Raw genomic sequence first — 19,609 nt, forward strand, 5'->3', positions numbered from 1 at the left:
AAAATAATGCACATTAAAATTCCTCACAGTGAAACATAAAGTCCAAAAAAGCTACTCAATATCATGCTTACTCAGCAATAACTCACACTGTACTGCATACTAGTTATACTGTCTTTATGAGGAAAAGTAATGCGTGTGTATGCATGTAAATGATCAATCAGCCATTAAAATAAACAACAGCCTACACATAATAAGCAGAAGACTAATTGAGAAAAAGATACAGTCATAGCTTATCCTTTGTACAGAAATCTAAATTATGTAAATACAGTGCAAATGCACAGGTTTCACTGCCATGTACTTTCATTAACAAATGATAAAAGAAAGAAAAAAGAGAAAAAGAAAAATACCCCTGGCAAAATTATACAAACCCATTCTTCCAATACAGCAACACATGAATCATAACAACACATATTTGGAAAGAAAAAATAAATAAATAAAATACTTTCGACCTAAACAATATAGCATGGCATATGGAGACCACAGTGAGCAAGCTTCCCCAGGGAGATTCGCTGGGCCTAGTGCTGCTGCTGAGGCCTCTGACGTTGCCTTGAGCGAGTACGAGGGGCGGCTGTACCTGAGGAGTGCATGTGGTCATCGTAATCATCGTCCGGAATGTGGGGTAAAGCCTTGACGTTGCGGTTCATATCTCCATCAGGGAATTCTCCAGAGCTGTAACTACGCCTCAGCTGATTCACAATGCCGCCTCCACCCTGAGGAAGCAAAGAGATATGTATCTATAAATGGTCAATTTTTCACATCCGGGCAATAATACTTGTGCGCGAGTCAATATGATCCACAGAGTGTAACTGTCAAAATAATATTGCATGTGATATAGATAACATGTGATTATCATGTTAGGAGAACAATTAAAATCAAAATGATTAAATCTTATCTATTTCTTAATACTATATTTCTAACAGAGACTTGAAAAATATGTTAGCATACACTGTTCAGATAAAAGCTGGCACAGAAAAAAATATCTTTATGTCTTTAGACTGCAAAATTATATACTGCAAAAGTTGTCTTGTCAGTACAGTAAGCAAGAAGCTTATGGATGCAGGGATACTTCAGTACAAGATGCAAATAATTTTTAGTATATGTATATCCATATAATGTGTATATATGTACACACACACACACACACTCTCACTCACTCACTCACTCACTCACTCACTCACTCACTCACTCACTCACACACACACACACACACACACACACACACACACACACACACACACACACACACACACACACTCACACACTCACACACTCACACACTCACACACTCACTCACTCACTCACTCACTCACTCACTCACTCACTCACTCACTCACTCACTCACTCACACACACACACACACACACACCACACACACACACACACACCACACACACCACACACACCACACACACCACACACACTCACTCATCACTCACTCACTCACTCACTCACTCACTCACTCACTCACTCACTCACTCACTCACTCACTCACTCACTCACTCACTCACTCACACACTCACTCACTCACTCACACACACACACACACACACTTATAGTTTTTAATTTTTCAATAAGCAGTATATTGTTCTTAAAAGTGTGAAAAACAACAAAAAAATCATAAAAAGATTTTTTTTTCCAATAATGGCAGGGAATGCAAAAGGAATGGCTCCTCAAAATACAAAAAAAATCATAACCCAATGCTGCCAGGGATGGCATGTATGTACATGCCAAGACCAAATGAAGTTTAGTTTAATAGCTGTATTTATATATAGATGACTCTACAAATGCTCAGTCACGAAGGAGTCAATCACTAGTCCATGGTGGTATGACATTTCACAAACCAAAACTACAATGAATATTACATGTTCCCAGTTGTATTAGTTATTTTTTGTAAGACCAAATATAATATGTAAAAAGATGTAAAATTTACTTTGCAAAAAGAAAGAAAGAAAGAAAGAAAGAAAGAGAGAGAACGAGAAAAAAAACAAAAACAGTTTGGACTTGCTTACTAAAACTGAATTTTGGGTGGTCATATCTGCAAGAATTTGTGTAATTCTGTATTACTCACTATCTAGCAAATTATACTGATTAATGATTCCAAAATAAGGAACCTTTATTACACTTTCATAAACAACATAACATTTATATACACACATCAAAAAAGGATAAACATTTTGATCTCATTTTTTTCCAACTACAAAAATACACTTGTCTTATTTTCATACTGAATTACATTATAAGAAAACTGAGAGATAACCCGACATCAGTTAATAAGTCTCTCATATTTTTCAAGCTCTTTGGTTTGTATCAATCCAGAATCCAGTGATTGCTACACTCAAGCACCACCTACACATTAAGTATACAAAGGTCTCCTTAAACACAGAACATGGCAATAAAATGTAACAAGATATTGGGGCCCAGTTATTTAAAATACAGTTAATACAATAATGGCTAAAGAATGTTTGCTACTATCATGGAGAAAAGGATATAAAGGGAAGGTATGGGAGAGGATGGGAGGGGGGGCAGAGAAGGGGGAGGGAGAGAGAGGGAGAGGGAGGGGGATGGAGCGAGGGGAGTTGGGGAAGGAAAGGGAGAGAGGGATAGAGGTGTGGGAGGAATAAGGGGGTGGAGGAAGGAAAGGGAGGGAGAAAGAGAGAGGGAGGAGGGAGGGAGAGAGAGAGAGAGAGAGAGAGAGGAGAGAGAGAGAGAGAGAGAGAGAGAGAGAGAGAGAGAGAGAGAGAGAGAGAGAGAGAGAGAGAGGGAGAGGGAGGGGGAGGGAGAGGGGGGGAGAGGGAGAGGGGGGGGGAGAGAGAGGGAGAGGGAGAGAGAGAGAGAGGGGGAGAGAGAGAGAGAGAGAGAGAGAGAGAGAGAGAGAGAGAGAGAGAGAGAGAGAGAGAGAGAGAGAGAGAGAGGGAGAGGGAGGGGGAGGGAGAGGGAGGGGGAGGGAGAGGGGGGAAGAGGGAGAGGGGGGGAGAGGGAGAGGGGGGGGAGAGGGAGAGGGGGGGGAGAGAGAGGGAGAGGGAGAGAGAGAGAGAGGGAGAGAGAGAGAGAGAGGAGAGAGAGAGAGAGAGAGAGAGAGAGAGAGAGAGAGAGAGAGAGAGAGAGAGAGAGAGAGAGAGAGAGAGAGAGAGAGAGAGAGAGAGAGAGAGAGGGGGAGAGAGAGGGAGAGAGGGGAAGAGGGGGAGAGAGAGGGGAAGAGAGGGAGAGAGAGGGGAGAGAGAGAGAGAGAGAGAGAGAGAGAGAGAGAGAGAGAGAGAGAGAGAGAGAGAGAGAGAGAGAGAGAGAGAGAGAGAGAGAGAGAGAGAGAGAGAGAGAGACAGAGAGAGACAGAGAGAGAGAGAGACAGAGAGAGACAGAGACAGAGAGAGACAAAGAGAGAGAGAGACAGAGAGAGAGAGAGAGAGAGAGAGAGAGAGAGAGAGAGAGAGAGAGAGAGAGAGAGAGAGAGAGAGAGAGAGAGAGAGAGAGAGAGAGAGAGAGAGAGGGGGGGGGTTGAGAGAGAGGGGGGAGAGGGGGGGTTGGGAGAGAGGGGGTTGAGAGAGAGGGGGAGAGAGGGGGTTGAGAGAGAGGGGGAGAGAGGGGGGTTGAGAGAGAGGGGGAGAGAGGGGGGTTGAGAGAGAGGGGGGTTGAGAGAGAGGGGGAGGGGAGAGAGGGAGAGGGGAGGGAAGGAGAGAGTGAGAGAGAGAGGGGGAGGGAAGGAGAGAGTGAGAGAGAGAGGGGGAGGGAAGGAGAGAGAGAGAAAGAGAGAGAGAGAGAGAGGGGAGGGGGAGAGAGGAGAGAGAGAGAGAGAGAGAGAGAGAGAGAGAGAGAGAGAGAGAGAGAGAGAGGAGAGAAGAGAGAGAGAGAGAGAGAGAGAGAGAGAGAGAGAGAGAGAGAGAGGGGAGGAGAGAAAGGTAGAGGGTGAATAAAATGAATAGGAAGGAAGGGAGATATGACAAACATTTTGTAAGCTATTGCCATGTAAGATATGCTATTGTAGCTATAACACTAAGTTGCTAAAGCATTCTTTTCCTACATGAGGACAAATCAGGGCACAAGGACCAATATCTTGGCCAAGTATGAGTATAGGTTGTAAACATTACAATGCTTCCAAGAGGGCAGGAGGTAGAAACATAATTTTTTTTGGGGGGGTATGTGTCTTTATGTATCTTTGCATGTGTGTGTCTGTGTAATACCCTGTGAACCCTCCCCCACCATGCATACACAGGACCCTGGACCACTGCTACGGGTGTGGGTTGAAGAGCCAAGATGCCAGTGCAGTCTCCTCACTTGAGATTGTTGCCTCCTGTTTATTGCAAAAGTGACATGTGATGACATGCACTGTGCATACCCAAGGTTTGAAGATGTCACTTCAAGAAACAAAAGAAGAAGAAGAAAAAATGCCTGGATAGTTTTTGTCTAATCACAATTAATGACTGACACATTCACTAGATATAAGGTACATGCAAGATCACTGTGCATTACCTGAGAGCAAAATGGTGCAAAGCTATGCATGATGTGATTCACTGAATACTTGATCTGTGTTCAATTGTGATGCTAATTAACACACTACTTAAAATAGTTAATACTGAATATTATGTAACTGACAAAAAAGTCTGGGTAATTCCTACTCCATTTGGCCTCTGCAATATTAATATGACATCTTTAGTAATATCTGATTTGTCCCTTTGACTTCAAAAACTAAATAAAAACCATTACATTACATTCTACAAAATATTCAACAAAAAAGCAAAGCAAAATTAACAACAAGAAAAACACATTCATGTCTCTTTTTTAAGGAGTGTTTTAGAAATACCTGGAGTTGGCAGACCATCTGACAAGGCTGTGGATACAGGTTTTTAGAATACTTGGGCCTATCACCTTGAATCAATCATATAAAAATATAAACAAATACATACAAATCTAAAAATGCATAACCTTTCATGAGGATCTACCAACCCCTCTCCGTCCATCTAGGAGGCCCACAGGGGTAAAAGGAGTGAGAGAGAGAGAGTGTGAGAGAAGTTATTTGCTATAAAGAGACAGTCTACCATTCGCACAGGGAGTGGGTGTCCCCAGGGCGGCGGTCACTTGCCTGGTTTCCGTGACTTGCCTTAATAGCGGTCTGCATCAAGACTGTGGTGGCGTAGTTGACGCCCTTGGTCCCGAGCTGTATGACGGTGGAGTAGCCCTGCTGCTTGGCCTGTGCGATGCAGTTATCAATGTCATCCTCCCGGCGGGTGAGCCAAGGGTGCACGAACTTACGGTACAAGATGGATGACCCACGGGTCGCCGGGCTCAGCAGCCACAGCACCACCAGGATCTTCAGCTGTGATGGACAATCATGTCAGAGAAATATAAAACTCACATCTATATAATATTACACAGTACATGAAATAAAGAAAAGAAATAGATCTACCCCTCCCCCCTCAAACAAAGAATAACAATAGCAACAACAACAAAATAATAATAATAATACAAATAATAATAATAATAATAATAATAATAATAATAATAATGATAATAAAATGCAGAGATTGCACCTATACCTAACAACATATAAACACATCTTCCATAAACAAGAGCAACCCCCCCCCCCCCCACACACACACACAATCACACACAATGCACAAACAACAGTAGTCCCATTACTACCCACACCTACACAATGCCCCCAACACCCCTGACAAGCACACGCACACCGGCCAATTTCACACATACGGAGAGGCCTTACACCGTCCACATTTACTCGCTAGAAAGACAAGTTCCAAACACCTCCCTTACCCACCTTCCCTTCGCACTTACCTCATAATAGAAGGGGAACCAGAAGCTAAGGAAAAGGTCAGTCAGAGTCTCGAAGCATGTGAAGAAAGCAAACACGATCCAATACATCATCCATTTTACCTGAAAGGGAGAGATAACATGATAAAATGTGTAAAGACATGACTTGATGAAAAAAACAACTGAGTGCAACGCAGAAAATATTACAAAGGGCTCCTTTCACAATGTAGACTATGATTAGTGTAAATAATGGCATTGATTCAACAACAAACATGTTTCCTGTGATATCCAGGCCCTGCAATCGACGATCAGTAGCAATTAATAAAATTATAAATAAAAAATCATCATTATTCAGCAATAATCAGATTGTAGATGAAAATTGCAAATATTCCTTACACTAATACATTTTTAAACACACACACACACACACACACACACACACACACACACACACACACACACACACACACACACAAAATGCACTCAAAAATGAATAAAGACTAGATATAACAATAAAAATGAAATAACATATGCAAAAAAAAATCTAAAGAACACGTAGTAATACAAATATCAATAACCTCTGCCAAAAACAAACAAACAAACAATAGCAGTAATAACGACAACAGAACAAAGTGAACAAGAAGCAAGGATACTCCCTTGCCCCCCACCCCCATCTACCCACCCAACCTGCACACCCTCCGATTGGCAGGTGAACAAGGGCCGCGCACGAGATCGACCCGGGGAACAATCGCGCATTCAAATATGAGAGAGAGAGAGAGAGAGAGAGAGAGAGAGAGAGAGAGAGAGAGAGAGAGAAGAGAGAGAGAAGAGAAGAGAGAGGAGAGAGAGAGAGAGAGAGAGAGAGAAGAGAGAGAGAGAGAGAGAGAGAGAGAGAGAGAGAGAGAGAGAGAGAGAGAGAGAGAGAGAGAGAGAGAGAGAGAGAGAAAGAAAGAAAGAAAGAAAGAAAGAAAGAAAGAAAGAAGAAAGAAAGGAAGAAAGGAAGAAAGAAAAATAAATAAATAAAGAAAGAAAGGAAGGAAGAAAGGAAGAAAGAAAAAGAAAGAAAGAAAGAAAGAAAGAAAGAAAGAAAAAAAGAAAGGAAGGAAGAAAGAAAAAGAAAGAAAGGAAGAAAGAAAGAAAGAAAGAGAGAAGGGGGGGGGGGGCAGAGATAAGGACATAATGCAGACAGACAGATTGACTGACGGATGGACAGACAGGAAAAAAGACAGAGGACCTCGCCCATCCATCACCTGCCAATCTACCTGACCCTTTACTGCATTGAACTCGGAGTAAACAAAGCCCCCGTCAGCCACGCGTGTCTCCCTCAGCTGACTTTGGAGAACGAGAGACGTGAGAAGATACAGAAGTCTTGTAGATTTATCGTTTCGAGTCTGCCTTCGTATCTCCAAGAGCATATTCTCTATGCCCTATTGTGTGGCGGCTCTTGTTCTTAAGAGTATTTTGGGGGAACCTTTCTCTACACCTCCCCACCCTTTTCTCTATATTCGTATTTATCATTTCACCATTCCTTCTATCCTTCTCCTCCAATCCCTATTCATTCTTTTTCTTTTCTGTTTCCAATCTTCATTATCCTTTCTCTCTCACCCAATCCCTTCTCCTTATTCTGTATCTTTCCTTTTCTTCCCTTTATCCATTCTCCCGTGTACGCCCAACCTTGACAGGCGGGCCTACACAAACACTTAAACCGCTCTGACATACAATCCATCCGCCCATCCCTCATCTCAGCCTGACAACATCTGTGGATCAAGGGAGGAAATGCTGCTGGTGTGACTCAAACGTGGAATAGTGAATGCCCTTTTGTGCAGATATCTATGCGTGGAATAACCAAAACTGGCGTACGAGGATAGACATAGACACACAGACAGACAGACAGACATACACAGACAGACAGACACACAGACAGACAGACAGACAGACACACCCACACTCACACTCACACACACACACACAAGCGTACCCAGAAGCCAAATTCGTCCCGTAAAAATCCCCCTCATCCTTCACCCAGCTTGGCGACAGGTGCGGCGCCCTCGAGCCGCGCTCCGAGTAGTAAACACCCGCACATCATGTGGCTATGGAGCGTGGATGAGGGGACGGGAGAGGGGAGGAGAGAATGCAGGAAGAAAGAGAAAATGAGAGAGAGAGAGAGAGAGAGAGAGAGAGAGAGAGAGAGAGAGAGAGAGAGAGAGAGAGAGAGAGAGAGAGAAAGAGAGGCGGAGGGAGGGAGGGAGGGAGGGAGGGAGGGAGGGAGGGAGGGAGGGAGGGAGGGAGGGAGGGAGGGAGGGAGGGAGGGAGGGAGGGAGGGAGGGAGAGAGAGAGGGGTGGGGGTAAGAAGGTTGAGGACTGGGAGAAAAGGCAAGGGGTAGTAGAGTACGGAAACAAAGAAAGGTAAGGGAGGGGAGAAGATGAGGGTATAGGAGAGGTAGAGAGAGAGAGAGAGAGGGAGGGCGACAGGGTACGGACCAGTGTAGGCGGCAGGTGGGAAGGAGTTGAGGTTGACATGTACAGTAGGCCTAGGCTGGCGCGCGTCCTCTCTTCTAAAGTTTTCCAAACTGTCTTTTCCAAATATGAATTCCATTATATTTAGTAAGAGGAATGAATTGCCTACGATGGGAAATCAACTTACAGCTTTACATATTTACCAAACACAAACACATACACGCTCACATACACTCAATCACAAACAAGCACGCGCACGTACGTACGTACGTACGTACGCACACACACACACTCCCCTCCCTTGCGCCACACACGAACATCAGAAGACAAAAGATACTCAAGACAGTATCACGCGGTACGAAGACGGAGTAAATGCCACAGACGGATCTCTAAATCGACTCCAATCCCTTATCTGGGGATTCAAATGGCTTCTGATTTCGGCCTCGGATTTTATTACCTTCACGAGGGAATACGAAGCCGGAAGGGGGGGGGGGGGAGTGAGGGGGAGTGAGGGGTAGTGAGGGGTAGTGAGGGAGAGAGAGGGAGGGAGGGAGGGGAGGGAGGGAGGGAGGGAGGAGAGAGAGAGAGAGAGAGAGAGAGAGAGAGAGAGAGAGAGAGAGAGAGAGAGAGAGAGAGTGAGTGAGTGAGTGAGTGAGTGAGTGAGTGAGTGAGTGAGTGAGTGAGTGAGTGAGTGAGGGGAGAGAGAGAGAGAGAGAGAGAGAGAGAGAGAGAGAGAGAGAGAGAGAGAGAGAGAGAGAGAGAGAGAGAGAGAGAGAGAGAGATGAAGTGGGGGGCGCTGGTGCTGGCGTGTTCTTGTGGTTAGAAGTATATGAAAGGCTATGCATGTCTGTGTGCATGTACGTATTTCTATGCCACGAGGGGCACCTGTACCGGGGAAACGGAGAAGAGCGAGGGAAAACCAAGAGAGGGGAAGGCAAAGGGGGCGCGTGGAATTTCCCCCTTTGTTCAGGTGACACAAATAGGGAAAACATATAAAAAACAAACGGGAATAGATACACGCAATATAAGACATCCCCCCCCCTTTCATCATAACCAAACACAGCAAAATTGACAAAAAGACATCCGCTTAAGTTATTTTCTCGCATCGCACAACTCCCTTAAACCATGCCCTATGACCTCAAAATGCCACATACTGACTCTCCTCCTCCTCCATTCCCTCCTCCTCCTCAAGCCAACCCGACTCTTCCTTCTTTACCTTATCATCCTCCTCCTCCTCTTCATTTTCCCCTCGTCGTCGTCCTGCTCTCTCCTCTCCGTCCCCTTCCCCCTCCGCCTCCGCTTTCTCCCCCCCCCCCCCCTTGCCGCAGGAGTGACAGTGACCAGCTATGAGCGAATGACTTCCCGTCGGTCTCCAGGGGATGTCACTGCCGGCGCGCAATTAAAATAATCTGACACCGATTGAGATCAATGTGTGACCCAGAGATGCTCTTCCTCAAAGGCGCTTAGATCTCGCATCCAGCTCTCTTTCTTCATCCATATTATTTGTGCGCCACTTCTCATCCATGTTCTTTTCTTTCCCGTTTTCCTCTTTCCTCGTTGGTTTTTCTCACCTATTCTCATCCACCGTACTTGTTATTCCCCTTCTCTTCATCCACCTCACTTTCTACTTAACCTCTCCTCACCCACACTGTTTTCCCCCTTTTCACATCCACTTACCCCCCGCCCCCCCTTCTCATCAACCTCATTCTCTCCCTTCCCCCTTTACTTTCAATTCCTCTGTGGCACTGAGCTTATCACTTCCTCACTGACTCTCTCTGTTTATCTTCCGTTACATCCTATCTTCTCATCCTAAGTTCCTTTCACTCTTTACCTTTCCCCTTGTTTTATTCGGCATGAATAAAAAAAAAAAAAAAAAAAAAAAATCAATAAACATACATACATACATACATACATACATGCATTAACACACACACACACACACACACACACACACACACACACACACACACACACACACACACACACACACACACACATCTATAAATGTAAAATAACTATTACTGCCAGAAATTATAAACCCGCCCAAGGTACGTCCCTGGCGAGTTGAAACAAAGGTCTGAACGAAAATAATTATCCGGAGAGATAACGAAGCGAAGTGAACAATGCTTTAATTACAGAGAAATATCTGTGTAAAAATTCTAGCTTGTGTATTTGTACATGTATTTATGGATGTATGTATTTATACATGTATGTACAATATGCGAGTGTGTCTGTGTGTATGCACGATGACCATACACGCGCACACATTCATTCACACTCACTCACCTATGTATAAATCAATAACCAAGACAGAAATGGACAGATAAACACACCTCCAACTCAAAAGAAAGAAAATGGAAAAATGACGTCATCACCTGTCATCGCGGACAAAGGAAATTGCGTGAACGAGGAAGAGACGGACAAATAAAACGCCCCCGACGACATTAACCGCCCTTGCGACCAAGGAAAAAGGACTGATAAATGAGACAAACAGACAGACAGACGTTATGCTCAATTCAAGGGGGAAAGGAAGAAAAGAAAAAAGGGAACGGAAAGAGCATCTATTCTGATCTTCCCCTCATTCCCCTCGGTCTCTCCCCTTACCCCTCCCACCTCCTCAGGTCTCCTTCACTCAAATTCTCTCACTCCCTTTCCTACTTCCTCCCCTCCCTGCACATTTCCCGTTTAATCAACCTTTCATTCTCCTTTGTTTCATATTCTCTCTCCTCTGCCATCTCTCACTCTTACTTTCTCCCTCCTGCTCCCCTTTTCTTTCTTAACCCTTTCTTCCCCATCCCCTCTCTTTCTTTCTGGCTTTCTTTCTTTCCTCCCTCCCCATCAAAGTCTTCCTTCCTCCGCCCATCCTTTCTCACCTACCATATAAGTCTCCCACCTCTTTCTTCTTCCTCATCCTTCCGTTCCACTATACCTCTCTCCCTCCTACTCCTCTCCCTTCCTTCCTTCCTTCCTTCCTTCCTTCCTTCCTTCCTTCCTTCCTTCCTTCCTTCCTTCCTTCCTTCCTTCCTTCCTTCCTTCCTTCCTTCCTTCCTTCCTTCCTTCCCTCCCTCCCTCCCTCCTCCTCCATCCTTTCCCACCCTCCCTCCATCCTCCTCTTCCCCTTCCCCTCCCTCCCTCTATCCACCCTCCTCCTCTTTCCCTCCCTCCTCTTCTTCTCCCCCTCCTCCTCTTTCCTCATCTTCTTCTCCCCCTCCTTCATCCTCCCTCCTCTCCTTCATGCTCTCTCCCCTCCTCCTCTTCTCCCCCTCCTCCTCCTCTTCTCCTTCCCTCCTTGCCCCCCTCCGTCCGCCTCGAAATGCCACCGTAACGAGGCAGCGCCCACCGCTTCCCCCGCGCAGAAGGGCTGAGTGAAGGAGGCGTCTTCCGGTATTTAATGGCGTCGGAGGGATTGGGAAGATGGCCGGGAGAAAGGAGGTGAAAAGAGGAAGAGGAGGAGAGGAAGAAGAGCAGGAGGAGGAGGAGAAGAGGAGGAGGAAAGGAGGAGGAAGAGGAGGAGGAAGAGGAGGAGGAAGAGGAGGAGGAAGAGGAGGAGGAAGAGGAGGAGGAAGAGGAGGAGGAAGTGAAGGAAGAGGAGAAATAGGAGGAGAACGAGCAGAGGAAGCAGAAGCAGTAGTAGAAGTAGAAGAAACAGAGTAAGAAGAGAGTAAAAGCACAAGAAAGAGAGGAAGAGGGAGGGGATGAAGAAGAGGAATAGGGAGAGGGAGGTGAAGAGGAAGAGGGAGAGGGAGGTGAAGAGGAAGAGGGAGAGGGAGGTGAAGAGGAAGAGGGAGAGGGAGAGGGAGGTGAAGAGGAAGAGGGAGAGGGAGAAGGAAAAAGAAAAGCAGAAGAAAAAGAAAGAGATACTGAAAGGCGGGGGATAGCGTAGAAAAACGCTGGAGGTATTGGGGTAAGAAAAGATAAGAGCAACGTTCATGAAAGAAAAGCAAAAAATACTGAACAAAAGAAGAACGATGGCAACAAATGATAACAAATAAAAAAAAGTGAAAAATATTTAGAGATACAAAGAAAAATACCGCAAGTAGCATCTTAAGACATAAAGCCCCGACGGAGAGCAGAACCCAATAAAACAAAGGAAAAACGCCATAAGGTGCCGGCGTCACACCTGTCAAAAATTCTTGGATTATTACGCAGCCGTTCTAATTGTCTAAAAAAAAAAAAAAAGAGACAGAGATCGTAAATTAAAGGAAACACAGTATTGTTTATGACAGATCGTAAAAACGGACACGCGCTAAAATATTCACAGCACATTGACACAGATACACAAATACAATCACAAACAAAAATACACACATAGTTACAAACAATCATATATATAAAGAAACACACACACACACACACACACACACACACACACACACACACACACACACACACACACACACACACACACACACGCGCGCGCGCACACATATCTACCACCAACAAACACAAAAATAACAACGACACATAACTACACATAGAGCCCACCATGAGTCAAGACAAGCTCGGGGTTAATTTGGGCCGAAGCGTCTCCAAGGAAGCGGCCAGGGAGCGGGGTCTTCACAAAACACGAAGACTAGGACTTACGACCCGATCGCCGCGGTTCATCTCGCTGGCTATGAGCGGAATTTGGTCGTTTCTCTCTCTTTCTGTCTCGGGCCTCTTCCTGTATTATCAACGCCCATTTCATTCATTTCTTTGCTCTTACTCTTTTTTCTTAGTTTCCGTGCGTTACATTGTTATTTGTCTTAAATTTAACACATTCGTGGTTTGAACACACACATACATACACATACACATACACACACACATACACATACACACACATACATATACATACATACACACACATATATACACAGCATATACCAGTAACTTGCCTCCCTAATAAGTCGTAGGGATGCGCTTACAGATCATGATCTTGCAAATTGGATGACTTAATTTCGCGTGTCCAACCCTGATTAGCCTCTCCTGAAGTTACATCAGTTGCAAAATTAACATCTACAATACATGCCAGTCTACAATTCTTTAACAAAAATCTCTTATCTTACACCAAAAACAAAGAAAAATTAAACAAAATCACTCACGTATTCTTTGACGTTTTTCGTCTTGACGGCCTTGTACGAGTAGTAGGCTGGGAACAGCGTCCCAAACACTAATCTGTAATGACAAAGAAAAATACACATTAGAATCAAGTAACGAGAATGAAAACAGACGGAGGAGGGAAGAGGGAGAGAGGGAGAGAGGGAGAGAGGGAGAGAGGGAGAGAGGGAGAGAGGGAGAGGGGAAGGGGGGGAGGAGGAGGAGGAGGAGGAGGAGGAGGAGGAGGAGGAGGAGGAGGAGGAGGAGGAGGAGGAGGAGGAGGAGGAGGAGGAGAGAGAGAGAGAGTGAGAGAATGGCTTTGTTTCCCTAGAATGAATCGATACGCTAATTAGACGCCGGAGCGCCCCCGCACGTGTCTGTTGACTCTGTTCTGCACTTGGCACCCCTGGTTGCCACAGGGCGCTGCCCACTCGGCAACAATAGGCCGGCCTTGCTGTATCCCCCCCTCCCCCCTCTTTCATTCTACAACAGAACCCTCGAATAGAATTTCCTCCTGCCTTTTTGTGTTTATGTTTATGTTCGTGTTCATGTCATGGTCATGTTCACGTTTATGTTCGTGTTCGTGTTCGTGTTCATGTGTGTGTTTGTGCCTGTGATCGCCCGCGCTCGTGAGTAGAGAGGTACATTAAATGCAGCGGCCAAGGTGAGAGAGACCGCAGCTGGTGCAAAGTTACGAGCTGCCTCGTAGCAGCAATCAGCTGGAGCAGCCCAGCTGTCAGGTGGCGTCCCCTGACCTGGCTCGTGTCCAAATGAGCTCCCTAGGACAAAGCCTCTCTCACTCCTCGTCCCGCCTGCATCCTTCCTTCATCCAGGCCTCAATCCCCCTCCCCTTCACCAGCTGCAGGAGGCCTACATACAGAGGTGGTCCATCAGGACACAAATACCATCCTCTTGACCTACAAACGCGCGGGCGAGCACGTGCTTGCCCCGTGCCAAGGTACCAGCGGGTAGTGCCGCATTCCCGGAAATGAGAACCGCATCACAACAAACAGAATGGCAGAAGGCATCCGCGACGGGTGTGCGCCGTGTCACTTGAACCCAACTACCGCACTCAGGTCTCCGGGGCTTGGCACTCACTTCCGGAGCAACTCATACTTACTTCACGGCATTAATGGCCACGAAAACCTGAATGGTGCCAAGATCAGACTAACGCGATTTGAGGCACCTTGACTCTCTCCGTCTCTCTGTCTCTCTAAATAAGCGTTTATAAATAGGTAATATATTTGTTCTCCCAACTTCAGAAATTAACTCTTTACACGTCTTATCCTTCTGGCGGTGCTCCCACCTGAGCAAGAGGAGCTTCCCACGCATCTACAATCTCCACAAACTCCACACACACAAACAAGCAAAAAATAAGCAAAAACTACTGAACAAAGAAAACAAAATGGGGGGAGGGGTATATGGTAAGGGGTTAGCACAAAACCACACTGAAATAACTATATACGATATGGCATATACTGGATTACCTAGAAAAATAAATTAAAATAAAAGTTACAGAACACAGCACGCGGGGGCCTGAGGGCTCTTCTGGGGATGTGTTAGTAATGGACTTGCGGGGTGCAGAGGCGCAGCAGCAGTACCTGAAGGCGGTGTAGAGAATGGCGGCGCTGTTGGGCAGCACGAGGGCGGCCACGACCACCACCACAGTCAGGTTGGTGAGCGTGACCCTCACGCGCAGCCGCGACGACACCAGCACGTCCTCGTACAGGTGCGCCACCGTCACCATGGAGTCCGACCTCTGGAGGCGAGCCTGTCCAGCGAGGGTCTCCTGGAGGTCGTCCTCGAGAACCTCCTGACAACCTTCTTCCTCGCTCAGCTGGTCAAGGGGCGGAGGCACGGACGAGCCCGGTGTCCGTGGATGCTGGGAATGGACGTGGGGACGGCGTAAGTGCGGTCGGGTCACCCCTGGGTCGGAGGCGGAGTGCATGAGGCGCCGGGCACGCCCACGGTACACCACACCCGGAGGTTCCATTTCGCCGGGAACAGGACTCACGCAAGGCGGCGTTGGGGAGTCGTCATAGCTGTCGAAGCTCTCGCTGAAGTCGTAGTTTTCGGCATTTGGAAGGGCCTGCTCACCTGGGTAACAGACTGGCTGGGGATGATGCGGTTGGGGGGGCTGCCCTGACTGCGCGGCTTCCCTCGGAAGATACTGGGCGTCATGGCTCTGGCAGGCGGGGTCGTGGGGTGACAATTGGGAGACGAAGGGGGCGCCTTGATGAGGTCCTTGTGGGATGCCTTGCAGGGCTGGTTGGGCGGCGTAAGAAGATTCTAAGTGGGTCTTCACGAGGCGCTGTGCTGGGCCCAGCTGCTGAGCGGACGTCGGGCCGGAGATCCGCAGGTCAAGACCAGCCTCCGCAGGATTCGCATCCGAGTCGGACTCCTCGTCGATCAGACGAATCCTCAAGTTGGCGAGGTCCCTTGCGGCCGCATGGGAGGATCCCGACCTCTGAGGAGCCAGGGGAGCCGCGGTGCCCAAGAGAGAGGGGGACATCGGTCGGCCTTCACTTGCACTGCTCGAGGGAGGGCTAACTGGGTGGCTGAGGATCTTGGTGAGGCGGTGGGTCTGCTGCACCGCTGGGGGAGGCCCTGCGGAAGCAAGCCCCGCTGGCGGCGCCATGGGCGTCAGCTGCATGTGCACAGTGGTTACGGGCGCTGCGGAGACCTTTGCTGCACTGACGGCCGCCTGCGTGACGGAGGCAAGGGGTGTGGGGGCACGAGCCTCGTAGCCAGGACTGATGGGCACTTGAGCGGCAGTTATCAGCTGTGAGGGAGGGGTAGGGGTAGAGGGAACCGGAGTGGTGGTCGGGGACGGCCTGGAGGGTGGCTGCGGCGCCTGGCGCTTGGGGCCCGACCGCCGGAGACGCTCCTTCTGCGGTGACTTGGTCCCTGAACCTCCTGGGGTCCTGGCGAGCTCCGAGTGCGAGTCGAGAGACGAACCAGCTAGGCTCCGCCCCAAGCTGGAGGCGCCATCCTCCGTGGACACGCTGGCGAAGCTCAGTTCACTATCGGTGAGACTCACGAAGGAGTCTTGGCGCTCCATCCCACCGCCTCACTATTTCTGTCACTGCCGCTACCCACAGGGAGGTCTCGCACTCCTGAACGTGGTCACACCGACATGATAACCCTGTGTATGCCGGTACGTGACAGCAAGCGCGATCACAGAACTACGACAAGGGTGTCTTGGGTGCCGGAGAGAGCCAGGGTGTGCCCGGGTACAGAGCCAGAGTGCCACTGGGTGCCCCGCCGCCGCCAACACTCCCTCAGACTCAAATAGCTCCCCGCTCTCTGGCATGTGCGCCGCGTGTCACACTTCCCTCCGCTACAAAGACCACCTTTCGTTACCACCTCAATACTACGGCCTTCCGCGATCTCCTCGGTCTAAGTCGGTGACTGCGACTTCAGGCCTTGAGCACACGGTCGCGCAACACCCCCACGTAACACAGGCCACTGTTTCCCCGCGACCTCTTGCTTAACATAACACGTCGAAACCTGCACAACGCCCGAAATCTTCGTCTAGGTAACAGGGAACAGGTCGCCTCGCACAACAACGCGCACAGGAACTACAGCTGACAGGAATCGTTGTGGCTTATTTTTGGAGGCGCGGATGCCCCCCGGCTGAACTGCTACTGTTGCTGCTGTTGCTGTTCTTTGTGCTGCTGTTGCTCTCCAAGTCGACAGCAAGTTCTCACGCATACAGGTCTTCCCCAGGTGCCCGGCGCCCACCACTTCCGTACTCACCGGGCCTCCCCAGGGCACTCCACCCTAACAGCGCTCACCCTTCCTCTCTCTTGCTTCCACTATCATGCACATACTGCGTGGACACCCTTTCTAGCCTGTCGCATTCACCGAGCCAAGCATGACATTGTTATGATTTCTGGGATGAATTAGACGTCAGTGTCTCCCCCCTAACCCAAGCCCCATCCCCCATTCTCCTTCCCCATCTTTCCCTTCCCCTATTCCGACCCAAAACATTGTCCCTCCCCCCTCCCTTGCAGACTCCCCAATGAGAGAGGCGGAGAGCGAGAGAACAGTGTCAACCGAGTTAATTCACCCAATGACTCGTTCATCAACGCACGCACGCTTGTGACGCAACTTGGGGCGAAGACAGTGGTGAAGACAACGCTGCATGTTATGATGATAAGGTTGGCCGTTTTCGGCGGTGCGTTGGCAGTCTTAGCGTCCTGACAACTGGTGTCAATTACGGCGTTGCTAGCGCTAGTACCAACGCCTCAGCATGGTAACCTGAATTACCGATGTATTGCTAAAACATCTTAGTACGTGGCACAATATGCGATGCTTCTGTATCTGCTTCCTACAGTACATGCTGAAAATATGACTGCGCAGGAAACGACCGCCCTTGCTGCCTCCACGCTTCGACGGCGGAGAGGCTCGGACGGCAAAATGCGTGATGATTTGCAATGGCGTTCGTGGTACTAGCATAAGCAGCGAATAACAACGGAGTGAGGATGCAGGTGGTCGTGGCTGTCGGGGTCGGTTGCGTCAGTATTCCTGGGAAACATTTCTGGTTCGTCAGGTTCCGCCGAGTCCCAGTGACCCTTTGCGATGCGGACTGACTTTCTACCTGGCTTCCTACGCCCTTCTACTTGTCCTCTACGCCATGTCACTCTTTCCCTTGGCATTCCTTCCCTCCCTGTTGCTCTCTACATCCTTCTTACTAATAAAACGACATTACCCCTAATTAGAGCTACTATCACCTGGGCCTACAGTAGATTTCATTTCAGTTTTATTTTTCCCACCCAAGTCAAACCCCAAATCCTTCCATAAAAAATACCTCTACCACCCATGACCTCAAATCTTTACTGAAAAAAGATATCTACCTTTCCCAACAGCAAAATACCCTCCCTCCTACAAATACCCTGACCTCCCCCTTCACCCATACACTTGCAAAGGGCCGTGCAGCGGTGCGTGGGTCAAAGGGGGATAAAGCTTGCCGTAACATCAACAGTTTACGTCGGGCGTCGTCGGCACGCGGTCATCAAAGGCGTTTGTAGTGTTTCGTGAGGCAGAGTTATCCTATCTCCCCGAGGACGGCCCAGGGGATCTTGTAAGAAGTCCTGGGCCATGTAGGGGATAAAGAGCGAGGTCCCTGAGGGCTACTGGTGGTCAGGGAGGAGGTGAGGCCCGGGTGGGGGCGTCCATGGGCGTCCCCCCGCCACCATTCGAGGGATGTACACCACCAGACGGGCGCCGTCGTTGAAAAAAATGGTGATCCGGAACTGGATGCTGTTAGGGTAGGACATAATGCCTCCCTCCCCCTCCTCTTCTCTCTCCTCTTCCTCCCCTTCTCAGATCACACAGAAGACGAAGGAATGGGAATGACACAGGGCCCACAACACCTGCCAGAAGTGGCACTGCAAGGTGGCACACCCTCTCGCCGACGTCGAGAGTCACACGCGGCGCGGCACCATTCAGGCAGACCGAGATTTCCGAGTCACGATGGTGTTGCAAATCGGCGCCGAAGGGAAGACGGCTTGGCGACGCTGCATGTGACTGACGCTTCCTCGGGCTCTTGGCTAACGTAGAGGGTGAGAAGGATCGGGGAAGGCGGGGCTAGCAGGCATAGGCCTATGTCAGCCTCTGGTCTACACGTGCGTCCTGTCACCTGTCAGCAGGCGGAGTACAGGGAGGGAAAGAAGTACCGATAAAAGTAAATGAAAATAATAAAACACTGTAAATAATAACAAAAGGTCAACAAAATCAGCGGAAAATTCAAAACAAAATGAATAATTCTAATCTATACGGACGTGACGCTAAAAAAATAATAACAGGAAATGAAGAGAAATGTCACTATGATAAACCCCATGAAAACCTTTCCGAACACACGCACACGTCGACGCACTCATCAAAAGCACGTGAAAGCAAGAAGACTAAGTACAGAACTACGCATCGTGACCTTTGCCTCCCCAAGCACGACAAGCAAGACCCCCTCCCCCCACCAAGAACAAAATCACGAACGCCTCATTCCAATCCCCTCGTCTCATGGCAACCAGCCGAGAAAACGGCAGTGGCCAACACCACCGCGCAGGGTTCCCTTATCAATTTCATTCCAAACTTCAATAAAGGGTATGTTACGTCACCTCTCCACGACCTGCCCTTCTCCCCTCCCCTCCCCTCCTCTCCCCTCCCCTCCCCTCTTCCCGCTCCCCTCTCCTCTTCCCGCTCCCCTCCCTCCCCTCCATGCAACCTCTGCAACGCCCACGCCGTGCAAGACAAGACGCGCAAATAAAACGGCCTCCAATCGCAACCACACAGGACCTCAATGATGTAATAG

General features: G+C 48.5%; 1 protein-coding gene across 4 annotated transcripts in view; it reads right to left on the reverse strand.

Annotated features, from left to right (window-relative positions):
• The window catches only part of LOC125036927, a 33,965-nt gene extending 16,744 nt beyond the window's left edge, over positions 1–17,221 (reverse strand). For 2 of the 4 annotated variants that reach the window (XM_047629900.1, XM_047629889.1), the window contains exons 1-5: positions 14,898–17,220; positions 13,302–13,374; positions 5,785–5,883; positions 5,075–5,308; positions 575–710 (exon numbers count right to left, since the gene is read on the reverse strand). In XM_047629900.1, the coding sequence (XP_047485856.1) occupies positions 575–710; positions 5,075–5,308; positions 5,785–5,883; positions 13,302–13,374; positions 14,898–16,357 (2,002 nt within the window). In that variant the 5' untranslated portion in view covers positions 16,358–17,220. Of the gene's footprint in view, positions 1–574; positions 711–5,074; positions 5,309–5,784; positions 5,884–13,301; positions 13,375–14,897 lie in introns of all 4 variants that reach the window. The other 2 variants (XM_047629907.1, XM_047629895.1) reach the window with 2 other exon arrangements.
• Between the last annotated feature and the right edge of the window lie 2,388 nt (positions 17,222–19,609).

The sequence above is a fragment of the Penaeus chinensis genome, chromosome 2 (genome assembly GCF_019202785.1).
Source record: "Penaeus chinensis breed Huanghai No. 1 chromosome 2, ASM1920278v2, whole genome shotgun sequence".
In the NCBI taxonomy this organism is placed as follows: Eukaryota; Metazoa; Arthropoda; class Malacostraca; order Decapoda; family Penaeidae; genus Penaeus; species Penaeus chinensis.